Source organism: Papio anubis, chromosome 6 (genome assembly GCF_008728515.1).
Source record: "Papio anubis isolate 15944 chromosome 6, Panubis1.0, whole genome shotgun sequence".
NCBI lineage: Eukaryota > Metazoa > Chordata > Mammalia > Primates > Cercopithecidae > Papio > Papio anubis.
The window spans coordinates 3,084,727-3,103,272 of NC_044981.1; the positions used below are offsets into that span (position 1 = coordinate 3,084,727).

The 18,546-nt window shown below is 51.9% G+C and overlaps 2 protein-coding genes across 7 annotated transcripts in view; one reads left to right on the forward strand and one right to left on the reverse strand.

The window, feature by feature from the left end:
* The first annotated feature begins 247 nt into the window (after positions 1–247).
* Positions 248–18,380, forward strand: PSMG4 (proteasome assembly chaperone 4). 3 transcript variants are annotated; one of them, XM_003896978.2, is made up of 3 exons: positions 248–531; positions 5,014–5,089; positions 8,950–9,148. In XM_003896978.2, exons 1-3 carry the CDS (start codon positions 358–360, stop codon positions 9,069–9,071), a joined length of 372 nt encoding a protein of 123 aa, XP_003897027.1. In that variant the 5' UTR covers positions 248–357; the 3' UTR covers positions 9,072–9,148. The 3 variants fall into 3 exon arrangements, 2 of the variants coding, with proteins under 2 accessions (XP_003897027.1, XP_009202634.1); XR_645636.4 differs by having other exon boundaries at positions 272–531; positions 5,014–5,661; positions 8,950–9,140; XM_009204370.4 differs by lacking the exon at positions 8,950–9,148 and adding an exon at positions 18,140–18,380 and having other exon boundaries at positions 272–531.
* The window catches only part of SLC22A23 (solute carrier family 22 member 23), a 203,053-nt gene continuing 194,843 nt past the window's right edge, over positions 10,337–18,546 (reverse strand). For 2 of the 4 annotated variants that reach the window (XM_031666869.1, XM_031666870.1), the window contains one exon: positions 10,337–14,749. In XM_031666869.1, the coding sequence (XP_031522729.1) occupies positions 14,392–14,749 (358 nt within the window). In that variant the 3' untranslated portion in view covers positions 10,337–14,391. The remainder of the gene's footprint in view (positions 14,750–18,546) is intronic. The other 2 variants (XM_031666871.1, XM_003896976.5) reach the window with 2 other exon arrangements.

The following is an 18,546-nucleotide window of genomic DNA, read 5'->3' on the forward strand; positions in this document are numbered from 1 at the left end:
CGAGTTCTGCCGGGCGCCCGTGGGCTCCTAGAGGTCACTGTCGGACTCTGCGACTAAAGTGGGTTTTCCCAGTCTAGAGAGGTGCTGCAGCGCGGGAGACGCCGGCAGGACCGCCCGGGACCGCTACTCCGTCCAGGGCCGGCAGCCGCCCCGCCTCGACCACGCCCCTAACCCTAGCCCGGATCGCCCCGCCCCGACCACGCCCCCTCCCCCCCCCCTCCCCGACCACCCCCCCCCCCCCGCCCCTCCGGGGCCGAAAGCGAAAGCGCGCTCGGTGTCTCGGTGCTCGCTCCGTCGGGTCTGGCTGGGCCGGCAGCGGCTAGGACCCGGGTGCAGCGCCGGGAGCCGTGGGGCGGCATGGAGGGGCTGGTTGCCGCCGCCGGCGGGGACGTCTCCCTGCACAACTTCAGCGCCAGGCTGTGGGAGCAGCTGGTCCACTTCCACGTCATGCGGCTGACGGACTCGCTGTTCCTGTGGGTGGGGGCCACGCCGCACCTGCGCAACCTGGCCGTGGCCATGTGCAGCCGCTACGTGAGTGCCGGGCGGCCGCGGGTGCGGGCGGCGGGGCGGGGCCGGGGCGCGGGGCCTGCGCGAGCTGCCGCCCCCCAGGCCTCTCTTGGGTCCACAGGGCGCCCGACTCCCCCGAAGCCCTCCCGCGGGGTGTCTTAGGGAACCCGCGGGCGCCCGGGCCTGCACCACCCAGGGAGCTGCGCGCGGGCTCCGAGCCCCTCTCCCTGCCCCGCCGCCCGCAGCTGCGTCCCGCCCTGGTCTCTGTAGGTCGGAATGTCCTGGGCCCCTCCTCGCCACACGCGCGCTGGGGGACGCGTCTACCTCGTAGCTCTCGTGCCGTATGGATTTTGAGCACACTGATCATATTCTGGGGACTCCTGCGTCTCCACCTGCCGTCTCAGGCATTTCGCACTAGGCACTCTTAGGGCACACATCAGGCCCTCTTCCCAAGCCTGCCCCCTCCTCCGCCTGCCCGGCGCTGGGATGGCAGCTGCATCCTCCTGGCTGTGCGCTCTGAGCCTCGCAGTCGTCTTGGATTCCTGTTTCTTCACACTCCTCTTTCTCAGCACTCCACGCGTTGAGTCCCTAGGCACTGCCGCCAGTCAAAGCAGACAAAACCCAAGCCGCCCTCACCTCCTTCACCCTGCCACGCTGGGCCAAGCCTGGGACATTAACCATTTCCCCTCCTCTCCCGCCTTTCCGGCTTTGCGCGTCGCCGCCTGGTTTCCCCTGGTTTCCTGAGGCTGCTGTAAGAAAGTGCCGCAGACCGCGTGGCTTAAAACAACAGAGGTTTATTCTCAAAGTTCTGTAGACAAAGTCTCTCTCTGTCACCCAGGCTGGGGTACAGTGGCATTCTTAGAGCTGTCACCTCAAACTCCTGGGCTCAAGTGATCCTCCTTCCTCAGCCTCCCGAGTAGCTAGGATTAGACATGTGCCACCGTACCTGGCTAATTGTCTTTTTTGTAGAGATGAGGGTCTCACTATTTTGCCCAGGCTGTTCTTGAACTCCTGGCCTCAAGTGATGATCCTCCTTCCTCAGTCTCCCAAAGTGAGCCCGACTCTTTTCTCATAAGGACATCAGTAATGTTGGATTAAGGGCCCACCCTACTCCAGTATAACCTTGTCTTAAATTACATCTTTTTTTTTTTTTGAGAGGAAGGCTTGCTCTGTCGTCCAGGCTGGAGTGCAATGGCGTGGTCTGGGCTCACTGCAACCTCTGCCTCCTGGGTTCAAGCAGTTCTGCCTCAGCCTCCTGAGTAGCTGGGATTACGGGTGCGAGCCATTACGCCGGGTTAATTTTTGTATTTTTAGTAGAGCTGAGGTTTCATTATGTTGGCCAGGCTGATCTCGAACTTCTGACCTCATGATCTGCCCGCCTCTGCCTCCCAAAGGGAAGCAAGTCCCTCTGGAAGTAAAGAATCTTTATGCTAATCTTTATCCTAAAGTGCTGGGATTATAGGCGTGATCCGCCGTGCCCGGCCTAAATTACATCTTAATTACATCTGCAGAGGCCCTGTTTCCAAACAAGGTCACATTCACAGGTACCCAGAGGTTAGGACTTCAACGTATTTTTTGCGGGGACACAATTCAAGCCACAACACTGCCTTGTAACCAGCGCAACAGAATGATAGTTTTAAGACTTAAGTTGGATATTTTCATTTCTCTGCTCAAAACCTTTCACGAGGTGAACTCAGAGCACCCAAGGACTCCAGTGACCTTCAGGCTCTGTTGCCTCTTAGGGCTCCTCCCTGTCCTCCAGCTTGGCACTGCTGGTCTCCCAGCCGCGTTAGCTCCCTCTCTCAGCCGTTGAGTGTTTCACGGTGAGGTTGGTCTGCTTGCCCAGGGTGAGCGTGTGTATCTCTAGCTCCTGATGCACCACTCTCTAAGTCCCTGTGGAATGAATGAGTGAGGCCCCCTCGGCGAGACTCTTCTGAAGCCAGTGAGGCAGTGATGACTGAGGGTGCTGGGGGCGGGAAGTCCTGGGCGAGCCCTTTCGTTGTGCACAACAGCACCCGGAAAGACCTCAGGAAGGGGATGGCATCTGGATTCCTTTCTTGCTTTTCTTTTCCTCGGTGTTTCCTTTTTTATTTTTTCTTTTCTGGAGGGGCCTGGCAGTGGGCCTTTGAGCAGGCGGCAGCAGAAGAGGCCTGGGGGACCAGGGGTGATGGGTGGGGCTGTGTGTGCTCTGTGCCACCTCGCATTCTTTCCTGATCCCAAGGCTTTGGTCATAGTGGGCAAGGCTTTGGGCACTGGTCAGCTCTGGTGTCACTGCCTTGTGCCCCTTTGTGCAGTGCTGGTTTGGGCTAGTGAGTGTGGAAGAAGTAGGCTCCTCCTGGGGGTGGCTTTGGTCACCCGTCCCATGGTGGTCACAGCTCCCAGTGGGGTGTGCTTTCTCATCTGGAAAGTGCGCCTCCAGCAAGGCCAGGCAGGAGAAGGAACAGGGGACCGATTGAGTGACCTGGCCTGTCAGAAGTCCAGTCCCACTCCCTGGCCACAGTGTGCCTGGATGTTCCTTACAGGGGCAGAGGGCTGAGCCAGCCGGGGAAAAGAGGTGCAGGCCATCGCTTAAGGCAGGAAGCCCAAGGTTCCTGTGACCCGTGGGCTGGCCCTCCATCTCCCATCCACGCAGGTAGAGTCTGTGGAGCTCTTGTACTTTGGTGGCAGGGCTGAGCGGTTGTAATAGAGACTTGGTAACCCCTAAAGCCTGAACTAGTTATTGTCTGGCCCTGTCAGGAGTTTTGCCAGCCCACGCGTGGAGAATGGCACCAGTCTGTGAGGTCTCCTCCCTCCCGCTTCCCTAAACTCCCACGTGTAAGACTGTAGAGAACAGACACCATGCACCCTGAGCTGGCCGACCTTGGGTTGAGCAGGGATTTTTGGTGCCCAGAGAGGCTGCAGGGCTAGTGATACTAAGTCCTACCAGCTTGAGGGAAGCTGGCCTGGGACCTGGGCTCCTGCCTGCTCGGGGATTCTTGGACCCCCCAACTGGCTTCTAGGAGTGGAAGGTGGTGCTTCAGCTGCAGGAAAACTCTCTGGGCATGCATCTGCTGGGAGACCACAGTCCTAGTGTGGTTTTGGAAGTTATGAACTCTTAGGAGTAACACAATGGGGCTTTACGTTTTACTTTTGGTAGAAAAAGGCCACCCTAGGTAAGGTAGATTTTCTGTTTTCTAGAAGGTTTAACTGTAAATACTGTTACCATGCAGCTAAATGTTGAACTTGAGGAATCTGTAAACAGCAGGCTCATTAAGATCATATTTTTGTATCGTTTTTAATGAAAAGCATACAGTAAATGCTTTCATTCTTCTCCTATGTTTTTTGATCTCTTGCCCTTTACTGTCTTTTGTGGAAGTGGCTTTGAACCTTTAGGAGATGAGCAGCGCCTGTGCTCTGTGCCCTGCCATACTGTCCGGCACGTAGTGGCTGTTTGTTCAGTTCACTTGTCCCCGCTAGGACAGTTGGGGTGACAGGGGGATCAAACCCCAAAGTCTCTGTACCTCTGTAAATCTTGCCACTTCCCAAGATTCTCAGACCTCTGTAGCCAGGCTGCTTCTCCTAGAAATCTGCTATTTTGATAAAAGCAATTTGGCCATATTACCAATAAATTTTTTTTTTTCTTTTAAGCTAGACCTTTTAACTTTATTTTACTTTTTTTTTTTTTTCTTTTGAATAAAGATGTAGAGACAGGGTCTCACTTCATTGCCCAGGTGAGTCTCCAACTCCTGGTCTCAAGCAGTCCTCCCGCCACAGGCTCCCAAAGTGCTGGGATTACGGGACTGGCTAGACACTTTTCATGGTGAGATTTTACCCCCCAAGTCGTCGGGAGCAGGTTACTCCACATCTGCGAAGGGCCCATTTGTTGATCTCAGCATCATTTGTACTGCTTGTTTCACCTTATTGCTTCTTGTCCGAAATGAGGTTGGCCAAGCGTGTTCAGACGTTGTTATGTTCCCTGTTTGGATGCTGGTGGCTGGTGCCCTTTCTCAAAGTCACAGGGCACTCGCCGGCCCCGAGGAGCCCGCAGGGGCTGGAGCAGCACGCCGCCTCACAGGCTGAGATGGGGAGATTAGGCATCCTGCCTCTGAGCCAGCTGCTGTGGGGCCCGAGGCACTGGGGCACAGGTGCCCAGACTGTGAGTCACTTTCTTCTTGCTGTGGCCTTCATGATCTTGTTTGCTTCCCTTTTGGTTGTCATGTTGCCTTTCAGCATGCTTTGGAGTTTCAGACACTAAAACGAGCCTTCGTGTGAAACTGGTCCTAGAACTTATTAACAGGACTGTGGTTCCAACTTCATCTTTCCCAGCTCTACCGACCTCATATGTGACATGGGGTCCACCTACTTGGTTGTTGATGAATGCCACCCCCTCTTTCCCTCGGCACCTGTGTCTGTCCTCTCAGACCCTGCCACTGCCATCCTCGTGAAGGATCAGAAGCCCCTCAGCCAGAAGTGTGGCTGGCCTGCGGTGGGTGGAGAACTGCAGTGCGCCCTTTGCTTTTCTTTTAGGACTCCATCCCCGTGTCTACCTCCCTCCTCGGAGACACTTCCGACACGACCTCTACTGGCCTTGCCCAGCGCCTAGGTACGTACCCACAGCTGGTGCTGCATGGCCAGCCAGGCGGGAGCCCCACTCTTTAATGGAAGCATGAAGCAAGTCCCTTTGGAAGTAAAGAATCTTTATGCTAAGAACCGTCACCTCATTGCTGCTGGGAAGCACAGACCTTTGCACGTTGGGTCTTCTTTAAAGGGCACGTCCATGCTTGCCTGTCACCACCACCGTCCCAGGGCCGGCCTGTTCCCAAAGGACTCCCACCTTGTCCTTGGTTGTGTCCTTGAGTCCATGAGCTGATTTAGTTCCCTTCTGTAAGTGCATCACCTCCTTCTGGGAGAAGAGAGTGAGAAGTGCCTACAGCCCCTGTGGGCAGTGGCTCCAGGTAGCCTCCTGGGCCTTTGGAGGAGTCAGTGCAGCTGGTAGAGCAGGTGTCACCTCTGTGCAGGAAGGACTGTCCTTCACTCACAGTGTGATGCTCTTCAGGGCTCAGAGGGAAGACTGGCCTGGCCTGTGAGTGTGGCGTAGAGTGGGGATTAAGCAAAGGTCATGAGGTTGAAGGCTCCACACCTCCCACACCCCAACACATATTTCCTGTGGGCCAGGTAAGGAGTCCATGTGCTCTATGATCCCCAGCCCCAGCCCCAGTGCCTGTGGCCGGTGTGCACAGGATGCCTGTCAGGCGTTCTCCAGCAGGCCCAGCTGCTTCAGCTCTGGAGTTAGTCACGGAGCCTCTCTGTGTCTCAGGCAGAGAAGGACCTGGTCCCTGACAAGCAGGAACCTCTGGGTCAGTCACACTGAGGCAAATGCACACGAACAGCGTGGCACATGGCCCAGGGGGAAGGCAGGGCAGGGTGGAGTGTCACCAGCAGGCCCATGGCAGTGTGTGGATAGGACAGAGGTCAGGGAGGGCACAGGTCAGCGTTTCAGGAACTCGCAGGATTCTTTTTCTCTCCCTTGGAGGTAGAGACCTGACTGGTAAGTTACTTTGGTAATTTTTAACTAGGAAGTAATTTACAATTTTCGGAAAAGTTGCAAAGAAGATAGAATTCCTGCTTAGCTTTCGCCCTGATTTCCCACTTGCCATCCTTCCCTCTTTGTGTTTACATCTTTTTTTCTGAGCCACATGAAGGTAAAAGCCCCCTTTTGTGTCTCTGTGTCACTTTGCGTTTGTGACTGTGTAAGGGGTGGCACACTTACGTGGAACAGTTACTGTGTGCCCGTGCTTGGCGGGAGAAGGCTCAGGAAGGTATTCATATTTATACAGACAGAAAGCTGGGTGGGATTGCCAAGGTACACTCCAATAGAGAACGTGATGTGAGCGTGTCTTGCAGGCCGTGAATAACTTCTATATCAATAAGGTAAATTCGGCTCCAGAATATCTATGAGATGGAGGCCTAGTATCTATATGCCAAAAAAGAGGGGTTCTCAGTATCTTGACAAGTCAAGGGTGTGCTGTGGCTTCCAGCATCACTGAAGGGACTGGTGCTGCAGAGCTCAGACCAAGAAGGGGTTTTCCAGCAAAGTCCTGTGCTGTGCGAGTTGTCTCCAGCCTGGGTCTGGGCCCTAAAGTTGAAAGTGCACTATTAATGCACTACAATGAAAAGGGAGAGGTGTCCTGAATCAGTATCTTACATGAGAGATGAAAGCAAGTAGGGAAAGAGAAGGCCTGGGGGTTCTCAGTAGCTCTGGAAGCTTAGCAGGAGTTGGTGTGGCCATGGGGACCCAACCTCCTATGGCTCTGGAGGGCACAGCTTGGGTCTGAGGGCGACAGTGCCTCCAGACACAGCTTTGTTCCCCGGAAGTCCTATCGCTGCAGTTGGAATCCCAGGGGGCCTCCTTGGGGTAAAGGGGACGTTCCTGCCCCTCGGAGAGGGTGTGACTTCTGGGCTCCTCCTGGCCAGCCTTGGTGAGCCCCAGCTTCTTACCACACTGCCTGCCTTCATATCAGCCTCTACACGAGTGGTCCCAGCCTGCCTAACGCAGCTAGGAAAGGGTGAGTTTGGTCCCTCGTGGTAGGGGAAGCGTAAGAGGCTTCCTCACCCCCCACAGGGTTGAGCAGATAACTGGGCACAGCTGTCTGCCTCGGGGGCACCCTGCACCCAGCACGCTGGTGGCAGGCTCTCTGCTAAGTACTGTAAAAGCTGTTCTTTAAACACCGGCTCTTGGAATAACCGAACAGCTGCCTTTGTCCAGACACATTCCTTTTTTTAATAGAAAAAAGATTTCCCGAGATGTAAACACGTACCATACAATTCAGCAGCTGTCCTCAGGCGGAGGCTGTGCTCGTCGTCTTGCTTTCTCATAGGTGCGTTGGCTGCCTTGTAAGGACAGTCAGTTAAATAATACCCAAGACCCTTCCAGCCCTAAAGATCACACAGCCTTATACAGCTGAAAACAGGCCTTTGGGGTCCTGGGCTCTACCCTTTCTCAATTTACAAACAAAGCTGGAAGAGGTGTCCAGGCCTCAGTGGGGCCTGTGCCTGTGCCTGTGCCCCCGAGCCACACTGCCTCTCACGGTTCTTGGCGGGACCATAGCTCAGACAGCGGCAACTGAAAGGACAGAACTGCCGCCCAGGTGAGATCCTGTGACGTGTGTTCTAAGTCGGGCTTTAGTAATGGTGCAGGTGGCCTGGTGCCCCTCAGCGTCACTGCACCACCTTTCGGCCTTTTGGTGATGAGGCTCAGTACATGGTCACCGTATGTTGAGGTGGGGGCGGGTCAGTGCCTCTCCAGGGCTGAGTAGTTCTGCACTGGCCCTGCGTGTGGGTGAGGCTAAAGGAGGAGGCCCCGTAGTGGGGCAGGCAGCATGGAACTGCCGTAGCCTTCTTGCCCACTTGTTTTCAGGATATCGGCTTTCAGATGCCGGGTATGTGACTCTACTTGATTTTTGCGGTTGATCCAGTGCGCGCCTCAACCATTTATTATCAATTCTGTAGAAAGGGACTAAAACTTACATTCAGTAGAAAATTACATGTATGTCCATATGCCTATCTGTATATGCACACACACACACACGAATATGTTTGTGTGTGTACACATGTATGCAAATGCATGGAAATGTAGGAGGGAGGGAGGTGTGTGGTTAGGGGTGGGGTGGTGCTGAAGGAGAACTTTAATATTTTATTTTAAATACTTTTTGTTTTGTTTTGTTTTGTTTTTTTGAGACGGAGTCTCGCTCTGTGGCCCAGGCTGGAGTGCAGTGGCCAGATCTCAGCTCACTGCAAGCTCCGCCTCCCGGGTTCACGCCATTCTCCTGCCTCAGCCTCCTGAGTAGCTGGGACTACAGGCGCCGCCACCTCGCCCGGCTAGTTTTTTTTTTGTATTTTTTAGTAGAGATGGGTTTCATTGTGTTGGCCAAGATGGTCTCGATCTCCTGACCTTGTGATCCGCCCGTCTCGGCCTCCCAAAGTGCTGGGATTACAGGCTTGAGCCACCGTGCCCGGCCTTATTTTAAATACTTTATTTTTTGTGTTTTAAAAAAATTTTTTTAAAAATCAGAACACCAGAAACGCCTCTGTGCAGAGCAGAGGTTCTTAAGCAGTGCCGGCCCCTGCAGGGCTATTCCCACAGACAGCTGGCCCCACATCCTGGCTTTCTGGGTCAGGAGGGCTGGGTGGGGCCCAGGAGCTGCCTCTCAACAAGTTCCAGGGAGGCTGCTGAGGTGGGGCCTGCCCTTCGGAACCCCGGTCTGGTGGAGAGACTGGGAGAGGCCTGAGTGACTCGTCTGCCTTTGCAGCACCTGTCTGAAGAGAGGCGTGGAGATCAGAGCTTTGTTCTCTTCCTACAACCCCATCCTCTTTCTGAGCATTTCCCAGCTGCTTGTGGGTGTGAGGAACACGGGGTCTGCAGTGTTTCAGGAGTGGCTGTATCAATGTGTTTTCTCTTTTTAGCCAGGAAGACCAACAAACAGGTGTTTGTCAGCTATAACCTCCAGAACACAGACAGTAACTTCGCATTACTTGTAGAAAACAGGATCAAGGAAGAGATGGAGGCTTTTCCTGAAAAGTTCTAGCTGAGTGGCAGAAGTGAGAATTTGTTAACTTATGTACAATGTACATGTAAATAAATGGATTGAATTTCAGTTTGTCATCAGGCCGCGTTCCCGTTTTGTTTTTAAGGGGTTAATCTTTTGAGCTTCCTTCTCAGCAGTGTGTGGGCCAAAAGGCTCATACTGACCCACCTGGTGAAGGAGAGGCAAAGTGGACAGTACACACTTCCTCATTTGGCTGTGAGTGATAGAGGGACGAAATGGGATTTCTGTTGGAATTGAAGGCTATAATCTAATCTAAGAGTTTCAGTCAGACATGACTGTCTCATGTGCATCCTCAGTTAGAATTAAAGTGATGTGTAAATATGCTTTAGGTTTGTGTGTGCATTCCTCAGAATTCTGTCTTGTGAATTGATGCATTTATCTCCTTCTCATTGCAGTGAAACCCCAGGGCACTTCTCTTCTTGCTGTGTTCTCCCTAAACCCTTCCTCTGGGCACTCCTTTTTTGCTGTGTTCTCTCTTGGGCCTACATTTGAGCACCTCCCTACATTGCCCCATTACTACATTTGTGGTCTTGTGAAGTCTGACTTCTAGGCTCTGTCTCCTCATTTATAAAGTTGGAGTAATCTCCACCTTGATAGGTTCTTGTTAGGATTAAGTAGGTAGATAGAAATGCTTTGCAAACTATAAGTACCATGGCAGTTAGATGTCAATTATGGTTTTATCTCCTTCCTTTTTATGGATTCAAAGGCTTCAGGTCCTTCTTGCTCCTCTTGTTATTTCATCATCTTCCCTTCTCCCCTCTCTTCTATCCCAAATCCAGAGTACCTCAGGTACCTGCTTTGGTCATTTGTACTCCTTAGCCTTTAATCTTTAATGCTACCGCTGAAGTGGGTTGCAGTGTTGGGCCTTCTCCAGAGGTTCAGACGGTCTGGGGCCCAGGCTTTGGCAGGATTGCAAGCTCCCCTGGTGCCTCTGTGCAGGCAAGATTGAGGACCACTGGCAAAAAACTTTCTAACCTTTGGGGTCCATCGGAACCCTTTTTGTTCATCCAGAGGCAAAAGTCTTGCATTGAGCCGGCAGCAGGCAAGTGAAGGTGGTGACCCTGGCCAGGACGGAAAGGCGCGTCAGAGGAGTGAGTCTGTGGTTCCAGGCGCTTCCCTCCTTTGCAGACTTTCCGTGCTAACCTCAAGGCCCCGGCCAGCCTCATCACAGCTTGCAAAGCTGAGTGGACACCTCTAGGAATATAATAGTGAGTGACACAAAATCAGGGCTATGGAGAGAAGAGTTTGGTATAAATACTTTATTAAAGAAATATTGTCATTTTCATTAAAAAATACTACATTAGAGAAGAGAGTTTTGGGTTACCAGTCTTTCCTCACAGAATCACAGTGTAAGATACTCATTGCTTGACGTCTCTAGGAACCTTCAGGCCACGGATCAGCAGAACATAAACGAACAAGGGGAAAAAATTCCTCTTAATTTTACTGATGGCCCTCATCTCCCAGGTGGTCTGAGAGTGGCACTTGGTAAACAGTTTGTGTTTCATCCAGCCTCTGCCTCTGACGACCTTTAAGACCAGGACCCGAAGCGGAGTGACAGGCCTCCCTCCACCCACCTCGGGGCGAGTGAAGACACAGCTTACAGAGGCATGAAAAGTAGTGACGCAGGGAGGTCTGAATGAACACAGAGGATTTTATTACTCATCGTTAATGGTAGTGAAATGCCCTTTGTTGGATACCATCAGGTGAGGTAGGGAAGACATTCCAGAGGAAATCTGTGAATGGGGCAACATTTTTATTTCTGTACATTTACATACAAATTTTCCCCAAAGGTACAACAGATGCGACACCATGCAGACACGCAGCTGTGAACGAGTTCAGAACTCAGTGTAAGCTTGTGCTATGAACGAGCACCGTCAGAGAAGCCCCACCCACACGTACAGAAACACGGGTTTTATATCACAACCTCAAGGACAGAGGGAGGGAAGTGTTCGCCACTAGACATGACACGCCATACTGATTTTCCAAAACACACGGTACATGAAAGTGAGGTGGTGCCTTCTAGACAAGAGGACATGCGATACCTGGGGCCCGGCGGTGTGATGTCGCAGGCCCGCTTATGGCACTTCCAGTTCGGGATCACTCATTTGGCTCTAGGAAGTGGTGGTGTCTGAGTGCAAACTTCCCCTACGAGGTTCGTTTTTGTTTTCTTTCTGTTCTGTAGCCAAACCAACTTACCAGCCCGTCTTCCAGATGCAGGTGCTCTTACTCTCAGTAAACAAAAGCATTGAAACCTTTTCCCTGTTTCTCTTGGGTGGTAATAATTAGAGTATTTGATAAGAGTTTGACTTCAGGAAAAGAACAAAGTGAAGAAATGTTCAGCTCCATCTCAGGTGTCCACGTTTGTGCATCACGTTTATTGAAAGGCTGACAGGGTAGGCTAGCAGGACGCAGGGGTGTGTGGAGGAGCAGGGGGTGGGAGGGTCAAGTTGAAACAGTGGGTGCTTGAGAAGGGTCTCCCTATTAGCCAGGAAGGGAACAGGACTGAGGGGTTCAAGCGCCACAGACTGTGCTGGGAAGTGGGCAGCCATAGCAGCCTCCCCTGCAGAGCCAGGCGGGCCCAGGCGCGTGGCGGGCTTGGTGGGCCCGGCCGCCTTGCTCACTTGGTACCAGATTTCCCGGGGCTGTGCTCAGCGGGAAGTGTTGCTGCTCTGGCAACATTTTATAAAGGTGTTCCTCGACAGCTGGATATCCCTGGGCTGAAGCTGCCACAGAACAGGCACCCAGCCTCCTCCTGAGGCCGCCGTGGGAGGACAGCTGTGGGACCGCCTTGCCGGCTGAGAGACATCACCTGCTGGCCGTCGGCAAGTCAGCCTCACTCACACCCGCTGGACTCTGGTCCCAGGAGCCCAGGCCTCAGCGCTAGCCTCTTTTCCAGTCACTGATGGATTAGTCCTGATGCCTGAAGTGCTGAGCACTGTCTTCGTTGGACCGGTTTTTTATTGTCATTTGAGGTGGAGATCAGAGGCCATGACCAGAAGAGTGTGAGTACTGTCCCTTGCCACCACCTTCCTAGAGATTTCGGGCAGCACTCTACAGCTTCAATTTCCCAAAAAAAAAAAAAAAAAAAAAAGTTTACATGACCAGCGTGAGGCTGCTCGCAACTTTCATCACTTAGCAAATCCTTCCGCAACACAGTAGTAAGTGGACTGGACTGCAGGGTGGCCTGGTGCTGGGGGTGATGGGTGCAGACGTACACCTGTCCAGGTGCGGGCTCAGGGGCCTTGCTGGATCCTTCCCACCTTCCCCAACCGCCTACGGGCCTGGCTACTGGACAGGTCCTATTCTGTACGTAACGGGGGTTTGTTGACAGGTGGCTTTGTAGCAAGTACTCCAAAAAAGGTAAAAGGAATTTCACAAGTTTGGCACGCAAAGGCTGCAGAGATCTAAAGAAAGGCCTTTGTAAAGGTGAATGCAAACTAATGTTGAAACATGGAAACGTGACTTTAAAAAAGAGGGAAGATGAGGATGAGCTGGACGTGTTGCAAGTGGAGGTGGGGAGAGGCCAGCCAGACAGCCTCCCTTCCCGGGTACCTCAAGATCCCAGGTGTCGGCGTGGTCCAGCCACTGGAAACACGTGGCCCATGAGTCTGCTTGCCCCTTGCTGTGTCTTCACACATCACCAGGCTCCTACTGATGTGTGGACCGCATGTGGAGGAGACACGGGCGGAGACAGCAAACAGCAGGCCGGGTGGAAAGCTGGAAGGGGAGAAGGTCAACCCCTTTTCTGCCCTGTGAATTCTAGCAATGTCGGTTGGAAGTCACTTATTGCCTCACCCAGGCCCGAGACCACGATTTCCCTGGAAGGACATAGTCCATGGCAAAGACACGCTTCAAGAAGGGATGAGTTGGACAATCCCAGTAAGAAGCCAGGCTGTCCAGAAAAGCTGGTGCCCAAGTTGCTACAAAGTGGTGCCTGCCCTTGCCAAGGAGGCTGTCTCTTAGTGGCCTTGGGTGTCCTACACATTTCCTCCGAAAATGCCAAGAGGAAACCTTTACTTTCTGGGGTGAAACGAGGAACACGAAGAAACCCTTGGAAGTCGGGGCAGGGGCAGCGTTGAGCTTTGGTGAGTTATTGCTTTCTTTCAATTTGTCTTGATGCCTTCGAGAGGCTGGAGGTCATTTGGACTCACCTATGAGGAATCTCCGCTTCCTGCCGGAAGCCCCGCCTCTGCGCTAAGCGAGTGACTACAAGCAGGAAGCTGGCCCAGGAAGGCAGGCGTGGGGGGCCCAGCTCCTGCGGGTGCTTCCTGCAGTGATGTCTGAGGTGACGGCCGTCCAAGCTGGTGATCTTCCTGGTGTGTGCTCGAGGTGTGGGTGACGGGCGCGTGTGGAGGGCAGTCCCCCCTGCTGTGGATTTGCCTCTGCCATCTTTTCGAGTTATTTTCTCATTGTTTGTAGCTTAGAAAGTGGCCATGTTTTCAAGTAGTGCTGGCACAAGAGCTGGCTGTGCACGGGGGGCTTTTCTGCTGGAGCCAATCTGGGAGAGGAGGAATAAAAACGAGCACATCTCAGGCCTCGACGCATTTGTTAGCTGTGTACTCACAAAGCTGTGGCGATATTACTGCTGCTCAATTAAGATTTCTGGTGAAATATTTAAGCTTTTTCTCCAAGAGCGTCCAGCATCAAGTACAAAAGGATGATCCTGAAGGAAAGATGAAGCTGGTTTTAATGGCGTCTGTGAGCTGCTTTCCCTGCACACGGAATAGAAGCTCTTACCTTGCAAACAGAAAGGGAAAAAGGACCTTAAAAAACCATACACAGACTCTCTAGCAAAAGCCAAATTCATGTACATTTCACTCTGTCTAAAATGCAGTTCTGGAAACGCTCCGCGGTCGTGTCCTGCCTCTGCACACAGGCAGGCAGCCTGGGGGGCTCCTGGGTGTTGCGAGGAGCCGTGTCCCGTCTCCCGAGAGGAACCGGCCACGACCATGGTCACTGCGGCATCTTCCCAGAGTGACTGAATCTTGCTGCCGAAAGAGGTGATTCCATTTGTGATCAGTGAGGGGGAGGGAATAAAGTGCTTCTCGTAAAAATGACCAAAATAAATACAAACATTTAATGGCAGAAAAGAAAGTCTTGGAAGGGTTATTTCCAAAGAGTTCGTCTCCTCCGACCTGTGCTCCTTGGACTTTTGGAAAGACAGGATTTCCCCACACCCTTGAGAGGCTCGGCTTGGGTGGGGCAGCTTTCCCCCTCCGGGCCATGCATTCGGTCCCTGGTCTGTAAACCTGTGCCCGAGCGGCCCCAAACCCTTGAGCCCCGGGTTCTGCGGGCCAGGCTACATGGCCTTCATGCCATTGGCCGTGGCACCCTCGGGCAGTGTGTCACCCGAGGCTGCGGCATCGTGGAGGCCCGAGTAGTCCTTGAGCTCGGCGTTGGTGAGCAGCAGTGGCTGCTCCCCCTTCTTGTGCGGCAGCAGCGGCTGGCGCGTGTAGTGCTCCCCGTTGGAAATGTTCTCGGGCAGGTTCTGGTCCCTGCTCTCGGGCAGCAGGAGGATGCAGATGATGCAGATGAGCGTGCAGCAGGCAAAGATGATGTGGTGCAGGAAGTAGCCTTTCTGGTTGTGCAGCTCGATGATGGGTGCCGTCAGCATGCCGAAGCCCGCGCTGGCCAGCACCAGCCCCAGCCCGCCGCACCTGCAGGAGGAGGCAAGCACTGGGTGAGCTGCCGTGGCCTAGTGGCTGGATCCTGGAAAAGCTCGGGGTGGACCAGGAAGCCGCCTCTGCAGGGGCCCTGCTGCCCTGGGCACTGCCCAGTGTACCCCGATCTCACACATCCCATATCACCTGCACCCCGGCTGCATCTGTTCAGGGCTACTCTGAGGCAGTGGCCGTTTTTCCTCATCAGTTCAAAAGCTTTTACTTACATTATCTTTTTCTTTAATCTGTTTCCTATTTTTATTGTTTTTTCAGGGCTGGGGGGCCATGAGCACTTTATTTTGAAAGGCAGCTTTATATAATACTACTGTAAATGGAAAGCCAGTATTACTTGCCATAAGTAATATACAAGGAAAAATAAAAGGTAACGAAATTATGCCATTTCCCCAAGGCCTGGGGGATTACCAAGGGTTAAAGAGGGTACAAAGCACGTACCAGCACGAACAGAGACTTTTTCTTTGTCATAACTGGAGAGAGAGCAAGATATTTTAAAACAGTAATTTCCTCACTGTGAGTAGATGGCCCCTGTGTCTCCTAAAATTGATTGCATACCACCAGTGGAAACGGTCCCATCTCTGAGGACTGTGCCTGAAGGGTCCTCCAAATGAAGCTGTGCACTGACAGAGAAGAACTCACTGCAGCTCTGAGCTCAGGACAGCCAAAGTCCAGAAGGCCAGCCATTGATCTCCACTCCCTGCCTTGTACGGGAGCGGCCAAGAGTCCCAGGGATTAGTAGATACACAACACTTACAAAACCCCTATCCCTCAAACCTCTTCACTTTGACCTAAAAACACATTACGGGGACAAAGGTGTTCTGTGGCCCCTGAGAAAGCAGTGCTGTGCCAGGCTGCAGTGGGACCGTGGCGCTCAGGTGACAGACCAGGCTAGAGAGGGCTGCCTGGTCCCCAGTTCTGGGGCCTCATTGAAGCGGGCAGGCAGAGGTGGCCTTGTCTCGAGAACGGGGAGTGGAGTTGTCTGCCAGGCCCCAGGGCAGCGGGCAGAGTGGTCCTTTGGTTTGGGGAAGCTTTCTAGTGGGGCTGCACAATTGTTAGGCACTCCCTGAAGTGAAGAGACCTTTGTCCTTGGAACTGCTGAGGCTGAGTGGGCTGAAAGGGAGGTCCTGCAACAGGTAGGAGGCAGGTATATAACTCCAGCTCTTGACCAGTCTGTGGTTCTCTTGGTTGGCACTATAGGTAGCTCCTAACTCACCAAGAGACTGTCCTACAAGGTCACAAGATACAAGATCAACATATAAAAGTCAATTATATGTCTACATGCTAGCAACAAAACACCCAAAAATGAAGTTAAGAAGATTCCATTCACACTAACACCCAACGAATAAAATGTTTAGAAATAACAAAGGAATGCAAGACTTGTATGCTGAAAAAGATAAAACATTGCTGAAAGTTAAAAAGATAAAAATAAATGGAATGACATTCCATGTTCATGAATCAGAAGACTCAATATTGTAAAGATGGTAATTTTTCCCAAATTAATCTATATATTCCACATAATCCCTATGAAAATTCCAGGTGACTTTTTTTTTTTTTTTTGAGAAAACAGTGAGCCGATCCTAAAATTTATGTGGAAATGCAAAGGACTCAGAGTAGTCAAAAACAATTTTGGGAAAGAACAAAGTTAGAAGGCTTGCCTTCCCAGTTTCAAAACTATAAAGCCATACGACTTAAGGCAGTTTGGTATTGGTGTATATATCAATAGATCAATGGAACAGAACTGGGAGTTCAGAAACTAACCTTCACGTTTATGGTCAACTGACTGTAGATGGAGGCAAATCCAGTGAGGGGGAAGGGATAGTTTCTTCAGCAGGTGGTGTTGGGACAACAGGATATTCACATGCAAAAGAATGATGCTGACCCTTCGCATCATGTAAAAAAATGAACTCAAAGTGGATAATAAAATCTAAGTGCTTAACTTAGCTCAAACTATAACGCTTCTAGAAGAAAACAGAAAAGCTTTATGAGCTTGTGTTAGGCCAAGATTTCTCACACATAACATCAAAAGTAGGATCCACAAAAGAAAAAGCTGAAGCTGATCAATTGGACTTCATTAGGATTAGAAACTCCTACCCTTCAAAAGTTACATGTTTAAGAAAAGGACCACAGACTGGGAGAAAATATTCGTGAAGCATGTATCAGATAAAGGACTTGTAACTAGAATATGTAAAGAACTCTTTTTTTTTTTTTTTTTTTTTTTGAGAGTGTCACACAGGCTGGAGTGCAGTGGCACCATCTCGGCTCACTGCAAGCTCCGCCTTCTGGGTTCAAGCAATTCTCCTGGCTCAGTCCCCCGAGTAGCTGGGACTATAGGCACGTGCTACCATGCCCGGCTAATTTTTTGTATTTTTAGTAGAGATGGGGTTTCACCGTGTTAGCCAGGATGGTCTTGGTCTCCTGACCTCATGATCCACCCGCCTTGGCTTTTCAAAGTGCTGGGATTATAGGCATGAGCCACTACGCAACTCTTACAACTCAAAAAGAAGACAGAAAATCCAGTAAAAAGATGGGCAGGCCAGACACGGTGGCTCATGTCTGTAATCCCAGTGCTTTGGGAGTCCAAGGCGGGAGGATCACTTGAGGCCAGGCATTTGAGACCAGCCTAGGCAATAAAACCCCATCTCTATGAAAAAAAAAAATTGACAGCACACAAATGGCCAACTGGTGAACGGATAAACAACATGCAGCCCATCATATAAAATGGAATATTACTCAGCCATAAAAAGGAATGAAGTACTGACACGTGCTACAACATGGACTCAAAAACATTATGCTAACTGATTGTATGAATCCATTTATATGAAAAGTCAAAAAGGCTTGGAATCCCAGCACTTTGAGAGGCTGAGGTGGGCAGATCACCTGAGGTCAGGAGTTCAAGACTAGCCTGGCCAACATGGTGAAACTCCATCTCTACTAAAATAGAAAAATTAGCTGGGTGCAGTGGCAGGAGCCTGTAATCCCAGCTGCTCAGGAGGCTGAGGCAGGAGAATTGCTTGAACCTGGGAGGCAGAGGTTGCACTGAGCTGAGTACGTGCCATTGCACTCCAGCCTGGAGCCTGGGCAACACAGTGAGACTCTGTCTCAAAAAAAAAAAAAAAAAAGGCAAATGTGTACAGGCAGAAAGCAGATTCATGGTAGCTTGGGCTGGGAGTAGGGATGGACTTCAGAGGAGGACAAGGGGATTTTGTGGGGAGAAAGAAATGTTCTATAACTGCATTGTGGCAGTGGTTGCATGGTGCTGTCAATTTACTAAAAGTCATTGAATTGTTTACTTAAAATGGATGAATTTTATGGTTCTGTAAATTATGCCTCAATAAAGCTGTTTTTTTGTTTTGTTTTGTTTTAAAACAACAGAACTTCCTGTTGTGGGGGCTGGTCCCCCTGCTGCTACAAATCTCCAAAGCTTTTAGTTCTGGGCAGGCGCCCAGGCCTTGCCTCCTCTTTCCAGGAACTAAGAGACCAGCCATGACTCCCCTTTCCACCACCACCTGCGGCCAGGGTTTCTGCTCTGCTCTGCTCTGCCCCCTGTGGCACTGAGCAGCACCGAGCAGCACCGAGGAGCACTGAGCAGCACCGAACAGCACCGAGGAGCACCGAGCAGCACCGAGCAGCACCGAGGAGCACCGAGCAGCACCGAGGAGCACCGAGGAGCACCGAGCAGCACCGAGGAGCACCGAACAGCACCGAGGAGCACCGAGCAGCACCGAGCAGCACTGAGCAGCACCGGGGAGCACTGAGCAGCACTGAGGAGCACTGAGCAG

Bases quoted from the DNA above. Each gene is read 5' to 3' on its own strand.
- PSMG4 (XM_003896978.2), top strand. From the start codon at position 358: ATGGAGGGGCTGGTTGCCGCCGCCGGCGGGGACGTCTCCCTGCACAAC. The intron at 532-5,013 runs GTGAGTGCCGGG...CTTTTCTTTTAG, and splicing joins TGGCCATGTGCAGCCGCTAC to GACTCCATCCCCGTGTCTAC. The intron at 5,090-8,949 runs GTACGTACCCAC...TTCTCTTTTTAG, and splicing joins TGGCCTTGCCCAGCGCCTAG to CCAGGAAGACCAACAAACAG.